The sequence below is a fragment of the Brassica oleracea genome, chromosome C4, assembly GCF_000695525.1.
Source record: "Brassica oleracea var. oleracea cultivar TO1000 chromosome C4, BOL, whole genome shotgun sequence".
NCBI lineage: Eukaryota > Viridiplantae > Streptophyta > Magnoliopsida > Brassicales > Brassicaceae > Brassica > Brassica oleracea.
The window spans coordinates 2,323,615-2,340,584 of NC_027751.1; the positions used below are offsets into that span (position 1 = coordinate 2,323,615).

Here is a 16,970-nt window from a genome sequence, read left to right on the forward strand (position 1 = left end):
TTTGCTTCCCTCTATTTATAAATCCTAGTTTCCGGTTTCATTCTACCACACAACACCATTTGCACAAACACTTCTGCTTTCTCTTTGTTTTTAAAATGAGAGGGATGAAGAGTCTTACCATTTGGGCTATCTTTGCTGCTGTACTCTCCCAGCAGCTCTTTGCCTCTGTTGCTTCCATAAAGTTTGAGGATGAGAAAACATACTACTCTCCTCCAGACCCAAATGCAGGATCTCCTCCCTCTGGTAAGCAAAAAAAAAAGAACACATACACACATGCACTCCCAACTTTGTATGCATTAATAAGAATCTTGATTTTAATTAGTGTTTTTACTTGACTGATCATCGTTATTGTTTGACATGCAGGAACTCCTCCATCACACGGAGGATACACTCCAACTCCTCCAACTCCATCACATACTCCTCCCTCTAACTGTGGAAGTCCACCTTACGACCCAACTCCTCCTTCTCACACTCCAACTCCTTCTACTCCATCTCACACTCCTTCGACTCCTTCTCATACTCCAACTCCTTCGACTCCATCTCACACACCAACTCCATCACACACTAGTCCTCCTTGCCACTGTGGAACTCCACCTTCACACCCTTCCACACCTTCACGGCCTTCAAGGCCTTCACACCCATCTAGGCCTTCACGCCCTTCCACGCCTTCAAATCCTCCTTCTGGTGGATACTACTCATCTCCTCCACCAAGTACTCCTGTCGTTGTGACACCACCAACACCCATTGTTGACCCAGGCACACCCAGTACTGGAGGAACCCCTCCTTCTTCTGGTGGATATTACTCATCTCCTCCACCAAGTACTCCAGTCGTTGAGACTCCACCAACACCTATTGTTGACCCAGGCACACCCATCATTGGAGAAACCCCACCAACTCCTTCCGGTGGATATTACTCATCTCCTCCACCAAGTACTCCCATTGTTGTAACTCCACCAACACCCATTGTTGACCCAGGCACACCCATCATTGGAGGAACCCCACCAACTCCTTTTATTGACCCTGGCACTCCTGGAACCCCCTTCCTTCCTGCTCCTTTTCCACCAATCACTGGAACATGCGAGTAAGTAACAAACATTCCTCTCTAAAATACAATACAATACGGTTTCACATTTGACTTTTGTTAATCTTTGTGCAGTTACTGGAGAAACCACCCTACATTGATATGGGGTCTTCTTGGCTGGTGGGGCACTGTTGGAGGAGCTTTTGGTGCAGTCAGTATTCCCAGTAGCATTCCAGGGTTTGATCCTCACATGAACCTTCTTCAGGCTCTTTCCAACACCCGCACCGATGCCATTGGATCTCTCTACCGTGAAGGCACAGCGTCTTGGTTAAACTCAATGGTCAACAATCAGTTCCCTTTCACAACCTCTCAAGTCAGAGACCAGTTTCTGGCAGGACTTTCCTCAACCAAGGCAGCCACAAAACAGGCCCAGACCTTCAAGCTTGCCAATGAAGGTCGTCTTAAGCCTAGAATCTGAAAAGAAGAGAGTTTCATTTCTCAGTTTGCATTAAAGCAATCTTAGTTAATTATCCTATGCAGTGTGTGCTCAGTATAGTTTTAAGTGTCCTATAGCTTCTAGTAGTCTTTATGATGGATACTTCTTTATATTTGATGATGTTGCTGTTTTATTTTTTTCTTGATCTTGAATAATAATGTAGTAGTTCCCCTGTTACTCAACCACCGTTCAAGAACGTCCAGAGAAATGTATCCCATAAAAATAAAACTGAAAAAGACAGAAACATTGCATTTTGAAAGATACTAACATGAAGAAGAAGCTATAATAAATAAGGATCGTAGACATTAATATCAAAAGAGGCTGGTAGAAAAGAGAAACTCATCATACTTCATACATAAACAAAGGTACAAGAAAAAGTCAAAGTCTAAATATATATAGATTGACATGCCTACAGAGCAACACATGTCATACTCGCTCCATTAATTTCTTCATGAGCATTTATATTTTTAATCAGGCCTAAGAGATGTGTCTCGCAAACAAGTACATGAGAAAGACCAAACATTAAGATATACTAGCATTAAAGAGGGGCAGTAGTACATCAGAGATGTGCTGTTGCTGTAATAAACTCGTGGAGTAAATTTTGCAAGCTGGTTCCTCCATGCATTCAAGTTACAAACCCCAAGTTCTACCAAACCAATAAATATCTCGCTACTAATGCAAGAAATTGCATTAATGATATCGAGTTAGTGTTCATGGTTATGAGGAGTAAGCATGTTTTGGAATATCTCTATCCCAAGTTTTTCTTTGTCCAAGGCTCTTCATACTTATTGGCTGATGCTAACTTATTAATAATCTCCCAACACAATCCGTATGAAAGAAAAACTGATAATAATTAATGATCTCTGCATTTCTAAGGATATGAGAAATCAGTTTGAAGCTGCATATGAATACTACAAGTAGCAGAGTGTAAGCAACTACCTGCTTGTTTTGAAATCATTCTCCTTGTCATTATCATTTATCAGCCTTGTGTTAAAAGAGATGCTCCCTCTCTCATGACTTCAACATAAATAGTGTGTTGATATGTATATGGAACATAGAGACTTCTAATTGTTTATGGGAGATCTGCAGCTTGTAAAGATAAATGTGCATCTTCCTGGAGGATTAAGACTGTGAACTTTCACTTTGATCTTTACATGAACAGAGAATAAGTAATGTAAATTTCCGTTACTTACAATTTACAACAGAAGATGAGATTTTTTAAAGGTTTTATAATTACGCTAAAGGAGATTTGCTATGGTTTTGTAGCTCTGTGATTACTTTTCCTCAAGAATTTCACCCTTTTGCAAATGGGATGCATTGATAATTTAGGCTTGATTTTTGTCACTAGCATGCGCAATTTTTAGAAAAGAGTGCTCACTAAGTGGTTTCTTATCATGTTGATAGAAAGTATCATGCCTTTTAACCTAATTAATCACATCCTGCTGCGTTGAGAGCTAAAATTATTATAGAAAACAATATCCACATGAGACTAAGACAGATGCCAAAACACATGCATAGAAACAGACAACAGTTTAGCTATGAGAGGTTTTCATTCTAATTTGACTGCTCATGATAAGACATGTCGCTCCTTTGGGTTGCTCTGCTGCAGCAAAAGTTAGGTCTTTCATGTGTCCTTGCTTTGTAACAGTGGAATCTTGGTTTACTATATAAAACCATGGTGTGAGAGATGCATCATTTGTAATATCATCAGTTTCTCATTTCAAGCTTCTTTCCTCATCGCCTGCGCTTTAGTTTTCAGGTATACATTTCTTTAAGCACCGTGAGCATCAATCTCATTCCCCTGCTATATATATACTCCTCACTAATTCAAGAGACCTTTCTAACTCTCATTGAACTAACAGATTCTCATATACTGCACAGTGTTAATCTGAGGATTGCTAGCTTCTACCACCAGCATTAGTAACGCATCCTTTTGTTCCTTCATGACATGTCGCTCGATTTAAGATCCTGTTTCACTGAATTTACTTGGCATGCAAGACTCTCGAAATCCACAAACCCTTCTGTGTTTCAGTGATCTTGTCTACAATTAGTAATCATAAGGTACGATCTACGTTCTCTCTGGTGTAAATTATGTATTAGCTTTATTAGAAACTAGAAATTTAGTTAAGTCTCTTGTCTTAAAGTTACTAGCTGGAACGTACACAATACATTACATATAAATAATCAAGGTACATATGTAACTTAGGTCCCTCTCAAATCGTTACCCGTCTTTATTTTAAGTTGTTTAACCATAATTGTAACATGAATAGACATATGCATAAGGAGCTTATTTTGTTGATTAGACTTTACTTAAACAAGTTGGAGAGGTGGTTGGTTTTGGTCGGAGGAGTTCTGATTTGGTTCAAGAAGGTTAACCGGAATATAGTTCCGGTTGTACTGCTCCGACTGATGGGAAGACGACTCGTAAACCGTCCCTTGTTGATGTATCACACTCGCTTCCTGCTGCTGCATTCCTGCTCTTTCACTAATCTGTAGAAATATATTAAACTAACTTGCTCATCGAAGAGATAAACTGTATATATTGAAAGAAAAAAGAAATCAAAATGCAAAGAAAAAGCATATACTCCCTAGCTATGTTTGTAAAAGATATATGTCTATGCGATATTAAAAATATATTAAATTTTAATAAATAAATGTATTATTTTCGTATTTATCAACTTCCAATAATTTTATACCAATAGTATTTTAATAAATAAATGTATTGATAAGACCTTGGATCGAAGATACATGTTGTCGTTTTGAAGCTCGATCTCCTACATGAACATAAAAGGGAGCTATGTTACGAAAGAGAAGATTGTTATAGAAAGTAGGGTTACTTGTTGAGGAAGACATGTCTTTTAATTACCCTTTTTTGCATGTACTCTATCTCTGCAACTAGCATCTCATGCTGGGCCAAGAATAAAACGTAAGGGTCAAGAATCAGATCAAGTCGAAGCATATAAAGGGATTGAAGGAAGTGAAAGTTATTAACCTTCTTGGAGCGGACACGACCGATGCCTTTCTCAAGCCTACCTTCCAGGTTCTTGAGCTCCTTGAGGTTCAAGGAACCAAGAGATTCACCAAGAATGTGTCTGTTCAGATTCTGAATGTCCCGGATCTGTCTCCGTAGCTTAGACGATTCTTGCTGATAGTACTTCATCAAGTGTTCGACCCCACAAGGGATTCAGTAAAGTCAGAAACTGAAACAAGAAGAAACGTAGTGGTAAAGTAACTAACTATGGAAGCTTACCTGAGTATTAGCTTCGGTGACGGAAGGAGGATTAACAGCGTCGGAGCAAGCTTTCTTGTACCTTTCAATCGTTCCTCTTACACTTTTCATTAATTGTACGATTTCACCAACATCCACAAAAAGAAAATACAAGAGTTAGTAAATTAGAGAGCTATAAGCAAAGACATAATCATTGGCGGAGGCAGAAAATATTTCTGTTGGGGGCAAAAAAAAGGTATGAGAGCAAAAAATAATTATGAGTGGGGACATCATATAGATTGAGCTTTAAGTTACTCTATTTTTTTTAATCTTGTTGGGTTCATTGCCCCCATGTTGTTGCATGTGGCTCTTCCACTGGACATAATGTACATATCCTATAAATAACATCTTTATCGACTTCTACGCATGGTTAATCTATTCAGTGATCGATTTGACCAAAAATATTTCATTATGAATCGTTTGATATATTATAACCAAGTTCATTATAAGAGTGACATTAGGTCTTAGTCACTTGATGTTCGTTGTTTGAGGACTTACTATATGGGTACTAATGTATAGATGTCTAATTTCATTTTGTTGATTTATTTTTGTGGTAGGTAAAAATAAAAATACCATCAATATGAAACCTTATTATAAGCTTCTTAGGAATGGAAATTGTCTAACAATGTGTCCAAATTTTCATATAATACAAAATCCAAATTTCCTTATAGATTCGAAAACACTACTAGACTTGAGATTTCCCTTATAACATGTATTTTTGGCTATAATAAAAGTGTTTCAAAAAAAAAAAAAAAAAATATATATATATATATATATATAATAAATATTATACCGGAATTAGAGTTTTAGTTAGTACTACAACATGTGTAAATGAATAGAATTAATTGGGAGCGATTACTTTTTTAACCAAGGAAGTGAAATTCCTAGATCCTTAAATTTGAGAAAAAAGCTAGACATATTTTTATATAACGTTATCATTTTCACTATTTAATTTGTGATGTATGATGACAAGTTGAGGTTGAGAAATGTCAAAAGGCATTAAAGCATGAGGACGTTTGAAATAAGAAAGATAGTCTAAATTTTAGCTACGCATTTGAAAATAGAAACCTAGAAATTACAAATTTCTACATACCTACTAGACCTAATGCATTCCTCTTTTGTTAATCAGATTAGTTGGGTATTCAACTAAACCTACTTTTATAAAATCGTGATGTCACATACACATTTACTATATGTAGAATCTTTACACGATGGTAAATAATGAAAATATTCTTTAGTCGTGTGAAGTCTACATTGTAACTACAAATTTTCTAGTTAAGTCTTAAATCCAGATATGAGACTTGACTTTAGGAAAATTAGATAATAGATCCTCAACTTATCTATGGTAACAACCAACCAAAAATCAACAGATTAATATTTCTAAAACAATCAAAATGTAGAAAAGAACATGAGCTGTTAATAGCTGGAAACTTTGATAGAAATGGAAATGACTAGTCCCGAACTTGGAGTGGGGGAAATAATAATCAAAAGTCAAATTTTCTGTTTATTTTTATTTTTTGATTGATTGATGATTAATTAATTAGTGACACAACCACAAGCTTTGTCCCCTAAACATTTCTTGATTTAACAGATCAAATGACTGGTTTTATAGAGAAGTGTCAGAAGACAAAACACCCGTCTCCCCCTAGCTAGTGTATCAAGTTTTTAAGGAATCTACTTAGCTTTATATAGCCATATATGATGACATATAATATTATATTTTGTCAAGAACCCTACTTTTTTCAATACTATGATGGAATCCTAATTATGATCAATCTGCAGAAATAAACCTGATGGGTCATCAAATTTATCGAAATGTCATGTAGAACTGACATACATAGATACATACAGATAGGCTGTACTATAAAGATCTAGTAAAAGAAAAGAAAAAGTGACTGGTACAAGGTATGGAGATGCTTATTAATTATTATCATAGAAGACCTCACAGCTTTTTCAAGAAAGAGAAGCAAATAGACTAGAGTTTCCCCCAAAGCAAAACTAGGGTTCTTGGGTACAAACCCTAATTTTGGTACACACATATAAATCAAAGTTTTCAACAAAGAGTTGAGGCTCAGAGAAACTTTAAAAGAAGAGAAAAGAAACCATAAAGATTCAAAACCCAGAGAAAACAAACAATCAAGATCTAAAAGAAGTTAATAGATGTTTATCTTACCTGTTGTTGGCGTACTCGTAGAGACGACCTCGAGTGGAGAAGATGACAAGAGCAACCTCAGCGTCACACAAGACAGAGAGCTCATAAGCTTTCTTAAGCAGACCATTGCGTCTTTTGCAGAAAGTGACTTGGCGATTCGTGGTGTTCTCTATCCTCTTTATCTCTATCTTCCCTCTCCCTATCTTCTTGCTGCTCTCTGCTACCTCATCACTCGCACCACCCTCCATTTATATCAACCCTATAGCTTAAAGATAAACCAAACACAGTCAAACACTACACACAAGCTGAGAGAGATCAAATAAAATATTTTTGGACTCCATCTACTATAGCTAAGGGTAGCTAGCTACTATCTAGGTTCTAAGATCGATCTCAAGGGAGAAAAGCAAGAGCGTATGATTACCAAAAAAAGAAGATGAAATGAAAAACACTCCAAGATTCAAGAATTGGATGAAGAAAAAAAAGGAAGAACCTCTGATTATAAAACTTGAGTTTTTAGGTTAACTTAGTGTGCGTCATATTAATTGTTATACCTGGGTTTGTAAGACTGTGATCAGAAATAAAAGAAGGAGAAGTGAGAAGGGAAGATGAAATCTAGCTAAGAGAATTAAAATGTTCTTGGCTAAAGATACTATTCTTATTAATTAATTCAGTACCACTTAACTGCTGCTTCGCACTTTATTTTTGTTTTGATTTCTGTTTTGGTTTACAATTTCTGTTAAAAGAATATTTCCTTGAAAGTATTTAAAACCCCACTTGCAGAAAACAGAAGGTTTGGTAGTTTTATTCAAACTGAAATGTTATAAAATAAAAATAAAGAAAGAAAATGGACCATTACTCTAAAACAAAAATCTCATACCTAATTCTTTTAATTCTCTATGTATATATACATTTAGATCGCAATCTGAAAATTGATGGGAATTAAGGAGTAGAAAATAACAAAATAGAAAAATAAAGAAGACGAAGAGAGTTGGGTTTGGATTGGGTGGGAGAGAGCATTGAAGGAGGACCATCCAATTTTTCTTTCATGTCTATGGAAAAAAAGAGAGGTATGGGCTCTGTTTCTCATCAGAATCAACTTTTGGAAATTCTCCTTTTTGGGTAAATCCTTTTTTTATTTCTTCTTTTCTTTTTATTGCCCTACTCCTACATTGATATGAAGCTGGTATAGTATTAATGCTATTATATTTTTGAATTATTGTATTCCAATTAAACAAAACTTAACCCAACTGACATGAAGTTTTACAACTTATCATGTATCATGAGAGCCAAGAATGTGATAATTCAGGTTTAATTAATTGCCCTTTTATACATTTTGAATTTGTGTTTACGTTTGGATACTAAGTGTGATATTTCAAGTTAAATAAAAAAACATAAAATATTAGTGTTCTTAGACTAAAAAGTAAAATCAAACGCAGAACTTAAGAAAAATAATAATGGTTTGGGTTAAGATTTAAGAACAAATGGCTCGATAAATAGTTTCATTGGTTTTGTCTTTTCGAAATCTTATGTTCGAGAGTCTTATTCTTGGAAAATTGGTTAGTCCAACGGCATCTTAAATATTAGAGGTTTATTGTTTTGCCGTAATATCATCCACATATTAATTCAAGCAAGGAATTGCATCACATGCAGGGGACAATATAATTAGGGAAGATGAAACTAATCTAGTAAATGAGAGAAGAGAGCCCAGGGAGGATTACTTATGATCACATGTGTAGTCATTATCCATAAACCCTATCATAGATTTGCATTAATTAATTTTAGTTACAAAAGGCAACTATATAACTCCTTTTGGTTTTACCCATACCCCCATCATTTTCCTTGTACTTACTTTCTATTCAATTTTCTTCACGAGCAACATCTACATATCCACCTTCATTACAAATTAAGCTTTAGATTGTGTAAACATAATTTCAGGAAGGAACTTGAGATCTGGTAGGGCTTTATTTACTTTCGTTGTAAATTTTCTTCACGTGGTTTGAAATTTGAATGCTCTGATTCTCCATCAAGTTAGCGTGTGAAGAAACTACAATTTCATATTAGGTGATTGTTTACAAGCCCAGTGACAAAAAAAACTCCTCATCAAATAAGATAATAATGAAAAGAAAAGTATATAGTTGCGTAGAAAGAGAGGCAACATAAATGTTACTTTTACCAGCTCAGTGACAAAAAATACTAATCTTTCTCACATAAAATGATCACTAATAAACTTAATTTAATGAAGACAAGTATACATTGTACATGGGTAAGAAAAATCAGTTAAAGGCTCAGATTAGACAAGTAAATTACCCAAATTGCACAAAGCCGCGGACTAAATGATCATTATCAACTTGTATAATACGTCCAATATCAGTAATTAATGCACGAGTTATTGATGACTCACTCTTGTGCACAAAGAAAAGAATCTCGTTTAAAATATTAAAATATTAACTGAAGAGAGTTATACTAAACCTAATACTTTAGTTTTCCCTTCATGTGAAATTTTCACCCACAATTACTCCAATTTTTTTATTTTCCTCGAACATGGAAGAAATATATAAGTTCATGAAATGTATCAACGGGTTGCAGATCCTTTACCTTGCTTGTTACCTTATTCACAAAAGATTCTTGCTTGAAGAAAATTTTAACTTTTGTGTATATATCCAACGCCATAGTGCTAAAGACGTTTGTTCAAAGAGATAAACAAAAAGAACAAAATCTTTTAAGACAGACAGAGTAAAAGCTAAAAAATGGGTGTACTTATTGTAATTGCAAAACGTTTTGATGCTCTGATTGGGTATGTTTTTCATTCAAATCTTTGTCTCGTAAGATTTTTTTTTAAGTTTATTTAACATCTTCATGTTCTTGGTACATGCAGGCCGGGAGTTATGCTTCTCTACCCTTTGTAAGTGAATCAATTTTTAAACTTCATGGTTTATATATAAAAATAAATAATTATTAACTCAATGAATGAATAGGTATGCATCGTTACGAGCAATAGAGAGTCCAACGATGTTAGATGATCAACAATGGCTTACATATTGGATCATTTACTCCTTAATTACAATATTCGAATTATCCGTTTGGAGAGTGCTTGCCTGGTAATAATAATGACACTCCTCTTAAAATTCTATTACGATTCAGAAATACAAGTACTACTATAATATGTACATAAGACTAATATAAAATATTAATTGTTGTCTTTGGTATTTTGCAGGCTACCGTTTTGGCCATACTTGAAACTTTTGTTCTGCATGTGGTTGGTGTTACCAATGTTCAGTGGTGCAGCGTACATCTACTCCAATTTTGTGAGAAAATACGTTCAGTTTGGAATGCATGTTGGAGAAGGAACGAGCTATACAGATGAACAGAGAAGAGTTTTACAGATGATGAGTCTTGATGCTAGAAAATCAGTTCAAGATTATGTTGACCGGTTTGGATGGGATTCTGTTGAGAAAGCAATCAAAGCGGTATGATTCATTTTTGTTATTTTTTCTTACAAATATATAATCCAATACATGTTTTGGATTTTAACTTTATTATTCTGTGTTTAATTTTAGGCTGAACGAGAAACAAAAAAGCATTGAGATGGAAGATTAAGAATCAAGAAACATTGCTCTTTGCTTTCTTGATTTCGAAAGTGTTTGTATGTTTATGTGTTATAGATTGTATAGCGTAAAACTTCGATGGTTAAAAAATGATATGGTTGGAAATGAACGGTAAAAAATTTGTGTTCTTCTCTGAGCAAAGATACTAATACAGAAGCCGTCTGTCTTTAAAAAAAACACTAATCGGATTCATTTTCGATGACTCTTGGTTTGATTAAACAAACATCAGGAGACGTTTCGAATTAACATAAGAATCTAACACTCTTGTGCCTTAACCCAAATAATCGAGAAGCACATCTTTATAACAAGCTGAAAGTAAGTTTTTATTTTATTAGACTTTATATTGAATGGTTTATTTTAGTTTAACTAAACCGTGTAATCCAGTTATAAAGTGTAATACTTAAGTACACTTATATACTTATATACAGTAAAAACTCTAAAAAAATTATTAATATTGAGACTATGATATTTTATTAATTTCTAAAACTACAATTTATGTATTTAGAATATATTTTTATAAAATAAAAATATATTACAGTATCTACATTAATTATTTTTTAGAAATTAAAATTTTAGTTATTTTATTATATTATTTAGTGTATATAAAGTATGTTTCATAAAATTTAAATCTGAATTTAGATACAATTTTTCCAAATATATCAAAATATATTGAAGTGTTAAGGAAAATAGAAATGAATTCTATTCTAAAAAATAATATAATGTTTTGTTAATTATACTTATATAAAATTTATATATATACAAATTATTAATTTATATTTACATAAGACTTTTTAAAAATTATTCCTTATTGAATTATATGATATTATAAACTGGGTTAATTCAAAACCGAAAAATTATTGTATATTGAATTTTTGTTGTAGAAGTATTTAAGTTGATAATTAAACCGTTCAGTATAAAGTCTTAACATGTTTACTATTGGAATTAACCGGTCTTCGTCTCTTGACTTATAAACCCGTGACTACTAGGCCCAAAAGCCCCATACCAGCACACGAGATATATTTACGTACGAACTGTTTTATCTTATTTTCCATATATGAAATTATAGTTTTTTTTTATATTCGACTTCCCTCTTGCTACTGGTAAATTAATTTAGTAAGAAAGTTAAATACTTTTTTTTTTCTTCCAAAAACCCTTGCCATAGATTCAAAGCGCATAAAAATCTATTGACCAACCTAGGTTTCGTTGGCCTTCTCTTAAAACCCGCCTGCCTCACACTCGTCGACCTCTCTTACGTCTTCCTCTGTCGCTAAGGTATCAAATCTACCTTCGTTAATTAATTGGACTTCTGCTAATTTTCAGACAAAACACATGTCTTCCTTCTATTGTTTGTCCTGTTTTGCTTTTTGTATATCTTATCTGAGTTTTTTCAATACATCTTTTCATTGAATTTATCTGTAACTGACCTTATCCACTTCTTACGTCCATGAATTTGCCTTAGATGATGTCCAAACGATGCAGAACAACTTTATGTTCTCTGTTCATGTTTCAACTTAACTGATTGTGTACGAATGATTTTTTTTTTTTTTTGTGTGGAATGACTTCTGAATCTCGTTACATGTGTCTAAAGTCAATTTGATGTATTATGATGAATAAAGATTTAAACTTTACTTAGGTTGAGAGTATCATTGCAATCTTTAAAGCTCTAAAATTACTCATTTTTAAGTAGAACTTAATTACTTAATTGAATTTTTGAGTAGATGCTGATTGTGATTATTACTCTTTGTGTTCAATCAGTTCTGGCTTCACTGAATAACTAAGACAGCCAAAAAAATCTGAGTTAGAGATAAGTTAACATGGAGACTGAGAATGATGTTTCACGGGCCGAGGAGATGAAGAATCAGGCCAACGAAGCCTTTAAAGGTCTGTTGTACATTTTCATTAAAAAAAACCATTAACAGAATCTTTCAGAACCAGTTTTGATTTCAATTTTCAACACTGTTTTATTGGGAATCTAATTATTATTAGTTGCTTACAGGTCACAAGTTCTCCCAGGCTATTGATCTTTATACACAAGCTATCGAACTCAACGGCAACAACGCTGTGTATTGGGCAAACCGTGCGTTTGCTCACACGAAGTTGGAGGAATATGGCAGTGCGATACAGGATGCATCAAAGGCCATTGAAGTTGATCCAAAATACTCCAAGGTAAACATTGTTTGCTTACTCTTGTTATCACTTACACATTCAGCCTTGTTGGTTTGCTGATTATATAAACTGAATCACAGGGCTATTACAGACGCGGTGCTGCTTATCTTGCCATGGGAAAATTTAAGGATGCTTTAAAAGATTTCCAACAGGTAATGTTTGTAAGCAACCTCTATCGTTTGGTAGCTGTCATTCTGATAGTTCTTGAATCTTGTCCTAGACTTTTTTAGAGCAATGTCAAAATAGTTAAAGATGAAATGTTGGAGGCTTGATTGTTTTGATCTGATCAAATGATATAATAATATGTATGAAGAGTTTGGTGATGGAATCACTTTATCTGTTAAGAGAGATTTGTGTGTGTGTCTCATGTATAGCTGACATGGTCTACTATTTTTTTATTTTAAGGTTAAAAGGATTTGTCCTAATGACCCTGATGCGACAAGAAAGCTAAGGGAGTGCGAGAAAGCAGTGAAGAAACTGAAATTTGAAGAAGCAATCTCTGTACCTGTATCTGAACGGATCTCGGTGGCTGAGTCTATTGACTTCCACACAATTGGTATCTCTCCATCTTACTTGCTTATCTTTCTGTTTGTTATGACATGTCTTTCATTCAGTAGTTGTAGCTTTAGACTAGTAATCAATCTTCTACCTGTTGTCACATAATAGAGGTTGTATCCCCTTTATCAATTCTACTGATATATTCTTCTTTGCAATATCATTGTAGAGGTTGAATCACAATACTCTGGTGCTAGAATCGAGGGAGAGGAAGTCACCTTGGATTTTGTGAAACAGATGCTGGAAGAGTTCAAGAACCAAAAGACATTGCATAAGCGGTTTGTATAGTTTGGTGTAGTGTTGAGCTTAATTAACACATTGTTCATTTGTTTGTAGGCTAACGGCTTTAATCTTTTGCTTAATATTTGTAGGTATGCATATCAAATTGTCTTACAGACAAGGAAAATCTTGCAAGCACTGCCTTCCCTGGTTGATATCAGTGTACCTAACGGCAAACATTTCACGGTCTGCGGTGATGTTCATGGTCAGGTAGGCTTTCGTTTCTCTCAAATGAATCTGAGAGCCTCCATAATCTTCAGTTCTCTTTGACTGTACATGTTTGAAATTGCATTATACTAACTGATTTTATCAAGGACTGTGTAGTGTGTTGTATACCTGTATTGGTTCTGCTTTTGACACGTTATTTTACTTTCGCAGTTCTATGATCTCCTGAATATTTTTGAACTTAACGGCCTCCCTTCCGAGGAGAATCCATACTTGTTCAATGGTGACTTTGTGGACAGAGGTTCCTTTTCTGTCGAGATAATCCTGACGCTGTTTGCGTTTAAATGCATGAGTCCCTCATGTAAGTTCTTCTAACTACTCTGATAACTTGTTGTATTACTTCTCTTGCTTAACCATATTGTTGTTTGTTAATTTTCAGCCATTTATCTAGCTAGAGGGAATCACGAAAGCAAGAGCATGAACAAGATATATGGCTTTGAGGGTGAGGTTCGGTCCAAGTTGAGTGAGAAGTTCGTTGAGCTCTTTGCCGAGGTCTTCTGTTATCTTCCTTTGGCTCACGTGATCAACCAGAAGATATTTGTGGTGCATGGAGGCCTCTTCAGTGTCGATGGCGTTAAGCTCTCAGACATCAGAGCCATTGATCGATTCTGTGAGCCTCCTGAGGAAGGTATGTTTCCATCATATACACTGATACACATCTTTTGTAAATTTTTTTTTGTGAATACATCTAATCTTGTTAAATGTTTTTTTTTTTCAGGATTGATGTGTGAGCTGTTGTGGAGTGATCCTCAATCTCTCCCTGGAAGAGGCCCAAGCAAGAGAGGAGTTGGTCTCTCATTTGGTGGAGATGTAACGAAAAGGTTTTTGGAAGACAACAATCTAGGTCAGTGTAGCTTCCCTGTGTAATAGATGGTGTTCACCAATTGATTCTGATATCGACTGATAGTTTTTTTTTATAATGTGGAAGATTTGGTGGTGCGGTCACATGAAGTAAAGGATGAAGGATACGAGGTTGATCATGATGGTAAACTCATCACCGTCTTCTCTGCACCAAACTACTGTGATCAGGTAAACATCTGAAACTCCTCTTATCAGCTTTGTGACAACACCAACTTGCATACTTGATTCTTACTTAGACATCAACTTTTATATTGTTGCAGATGGGTAACAAGGGAGCCTTCATTCGCTTTGAAGCTCCAGATATGAAGCCAAACATTGTTACATTCACAGCAGTGGTGAGTCTAGTATTAGCTTTTGCATCATTGTTTTAGATTCTTTTGAATATTCTTCTGATATTCTGTTTTTTTTTCTTGTGATTTCACAGCCTCACCCGGATGTGAAGCCAATGGCCTATGCAAGCAATTTTATGAGGATGTTCAACTAACTGAGCAGAAAAGCTTCTTCAACGCAAATGCTAAAGCAGACTCAAGACCAAAAGTGTTTCAGAAACATAATCATATAAGTTTTGTTTTGCTTTTCTATCATCTTCTGCAGTTTTTTTTTTCATGTTGTTTCAGAAAAGGGAGCCCATGATATAATTAAAAGGTACAGTATCCAGATTTAATCGGTTTTCTTCTTTTTGATAAAGATGTTCCCTCTTGCTCTAAAGCTTCTACAGTAGCTTTTGTCTTGTCTTCTTAGAGGGGTTAATGGACCATTCTTATTTTTAGATGGAAATCTTGGTGATTACACAACAAAGGAGTGACCAAATGACCCCAAAAAACTATGTACAAACATGTTTTTTAAAAGCCTCTTGTTTGCTTCTTATATTATACACCTTGAGATTCTTTTTGAAGTTGGATTTGATTCACATATTCAGACAAAAACAACAAATAAGGACAGACAGATGTAACAACAGTGTGTAACTTCTTCCAACAGTTTTTCTCATGTAGATTCAAATTTTTTTTCCCTCTCTTGTTTGCGTTTTGTACCACAGGTAACCTGTTTAATTCACATGGTCTAGAGAGAAGAAAGCTATGAATACTATTGTAAGCTATTAGCACTATTGATTTACCCTCACCCACATGAGCTGTTTCAGATTAAATATATCTTTGTAAGAAAATACCTGCAGATATTCTTCCATGTTTATCAATCAACTGCTACTGAATAACAGAATTATAAACCCGCTTTTGTAGGTAGATAAACATATAGCATTTGATAATCCGAGGAATCATTATATTCAGACTGTAACTATGGATTTATATAATAGAGTATATCTTGATGGTGCATAGATATATGTAGGAAAAACTCTGCACAAAGCAAAAGGAGATAATATAATTGGAAGTGGTGTCAAATCTAAAAGCACTGAAAAGAAGATGAATGAGAGATCCAGAAAGCATTACTTTGGATTAAATAAAAAAAATAACAAAAATGACATAGTGAGTGTTTTATTTTTGCTTTCTTGATGCATAAAAAACCGGCAACAGTTTAAGGGAAGAAGAAATGTGAAAGAAGTATTAGATTAATATGATGGTGTTGGTAATGGTAGGTTTTAAGAGTCTTGTACTACTATTTCAGGTACTTTTATGACCGTTTGTTTGATCAATTCGTTGTAGGCCATATATGATTTTACAACTCAAGTGAGTCAAGGCTAGAGATTAGATCATTCACTACATATACAACACATACATGTACCTACTTACAAAAAAAAAAAGAATCTGCTACATTATTGCCAAGTGTAGTACAATCACTCAACGTTTGAAATTTTGACCTTTTTTTTTCTTTTCTTCTCTACGTTTTTCTTCTTCTAATTAGCATGTTTCTGACATTTTCTAATAGTAACTTACAACAACTGAAAATATCTTTTGTATTGATATTTAAGAACCTCTTGAATTAATTTGGTTTATAGATAAAAAGAGTGTATATGTTGTTGCTAATGGTTGTTGCCCTTGTGTTGCATTAAGCTACAAGTAATATTATATATATGTTATAAATTAAGCATTGAAATGATCATCCACTTCTTTACCAAACTCAAGCACTATGATCATCCACTTCTTTACCAACTCAAGCACTATGATCATCTACTCATCAAACACTACGATCACCCACTCATTTACCAAATTAAGCACTATCTTTGTTATTTTATGTATTGTTGTTCACTATAAATACCATCACTCATCTCACTCTTTTGTACACCATAAACAAGAACAAAAGTTTATAATCAAAGAACCATTACATATTCTTCTTCTTCCTTATAATAAACTCTCTCCCTTATACTAGTGTTATTTGCTTCCTACGGGTAT

General features: G+C 34.4%; 4 protein-coding genes and 1 long non-coding RNA gene across 17 annotated transcripts; 4 read left to right on the forward strand and 1 right to left on the reverse strand.

Moving 5' to 3' along the window:
• LOC106337558 (protodermal factor 1-like) lies at positions 1 to 1,699 on the forward strand. The gene is made up of 3 exons (XM_013776666.1): positions 1 to 243; positions 364 to 1,081; positions 1,157 to 1,699. The coding sequence occupies exons 1-3, from the start codon at positions 96 to 98 to the stop codon at positions 1,497 to 1,499; spliced, it is 1,209 nt and encodes a 402-aa protein (XP_013632120.1). The 5' UTR covers positions 1 to 95; the 3' UTR covers positions 1,500 to 1,699.
• A 1,500-nt stretch (positions 1,700 to 3,199) lies between these two features.
• Positions 3,200 to 4,857, forward strand: LOC106337635. 4 transcript variants are annotated; one of them, XR_001269088.1, is made up of 3 exons: positions 3,200 to 3,276; positions 3,399 to 3,578; positions 4,417 to 4,504. It is a non-coding gene; the product is annotated as an uncharacterized LOC106337635 (long non-coding RNA). The 4 variants fall into 4 exon arrangements; XR_001269089.1 differs by lacking the exon at positions 4,417 to 4,504 and adding an exon at positions 3,821 to 4,214; XR_001269086.1 differs by having other exon boundaries at positions 3,216 to 3,276; positions 3,380 to 3,578; positions 4,417 to 4,857.
• LOC106337633 (agamous-like MADS-box protein AGL5) lies at positions 3,585 to 7,812 on the reverse strand. 10 transcript variants are annotated; one of them, XM_013776753.1, is made up of 7 exons: positions 7,489 to 7,812; positions 6,959 to 7,196; positions 4,768 to 4,849; positions 4,510 to 4,671; positions 4,384 to 4,425; positions 4,250 to 4,291; positions 3,585 to 4,007 (listed from the first exon to the last, which is right to left on the reverse strand). In XM_013776753.1, exons 2-7 carry the CDS (start codon positions 7,183 to 7,185, stop codon positions 3,828 to 3,830), a joined length of 735 nt encoding a protein of 244 aa, XP_013632207.1. In that variant the 5' UTR covers positions 7,186 to 7,196; positions 7,489 to 7,812; the 3' UTR covers positions 3,585 to 3,827. The 10 variants fall into 10 exon arrangements, with proteins under 10 accessions (XP_013632207.1, XP_013632206.1, XP_013632204.1 ...); XM_013776752.1 differs by having other exon boundaries at positions 6,959 to 7,202; positions 7,489 to 7,602; XM_013776750.1 differs by having other exon boundaries at positions 4,384 to 4,671; positions 7,612 to 7,708.
• Positions 7,813 to 9,544: 1,732 nt separating this feature from the next.
• LOC106340674 (HVA22-like protein f) lies at positions 9,545 to 10,712 on the forward strand. The gene is made up of 5 exons (XM_013779517.1): positions 9,545 to 9,731; positions 9,813 to 9,839; positions 9,913 to 10,035; positions 10,152 to 10,404; positions 10,495 to 10,712. The coding sequence occupies exons 1-5, from the start codon at positions 9,685 to 9,687 to the stop codon at positions 10,519 to 10,521; spliced, it is 477 nt and encodes a 158-aa protein (XP_013634971.1). The 5' UTR covers positions 9,545 to 9,684; the 3' UTR covers positions 10,522 to 10,712.
• A 951-nt stretch (positions 10,713 to 11,663) lies between these two features.
• LOC106337029 (serine/threonine-protein phosphatase 5) lies at positions 11,664 to 15,351 on the forward strand. Its single transcript, XM_013776043.1, has 13 exons — positions 11,664 to 11,814; positions 12,298 to 12,423; positions 12,539 to 12,708; positions 12,789 to 12,860; positions 13,114 to 13,264; positions 13,433 to 13,541; positions 13,635 to 13,752; positions 13,921 to 14,068; positions 14,147 to 14,395; positions 14,486 to 14,611; positions 14,696 to 14,796; positions 14,889 to 14,963; positions 15,053 to 15,351. Exons 2-13 carry the CDS (start codon positions 12,357 to 12,359, stop codon positions 15,110 to 15,112), a joined length of 1,446 nt encoding a protein of 481 aa, XP_013631497.1. The 5' UTR covers positions 11,664 to 11,814; positions 12,298 to 12,356; the 3' UTR covers positions 15,113 to 15,351.
• Positions 15,352 to 16,970: the final 1,619 nt, after the last annotated feature.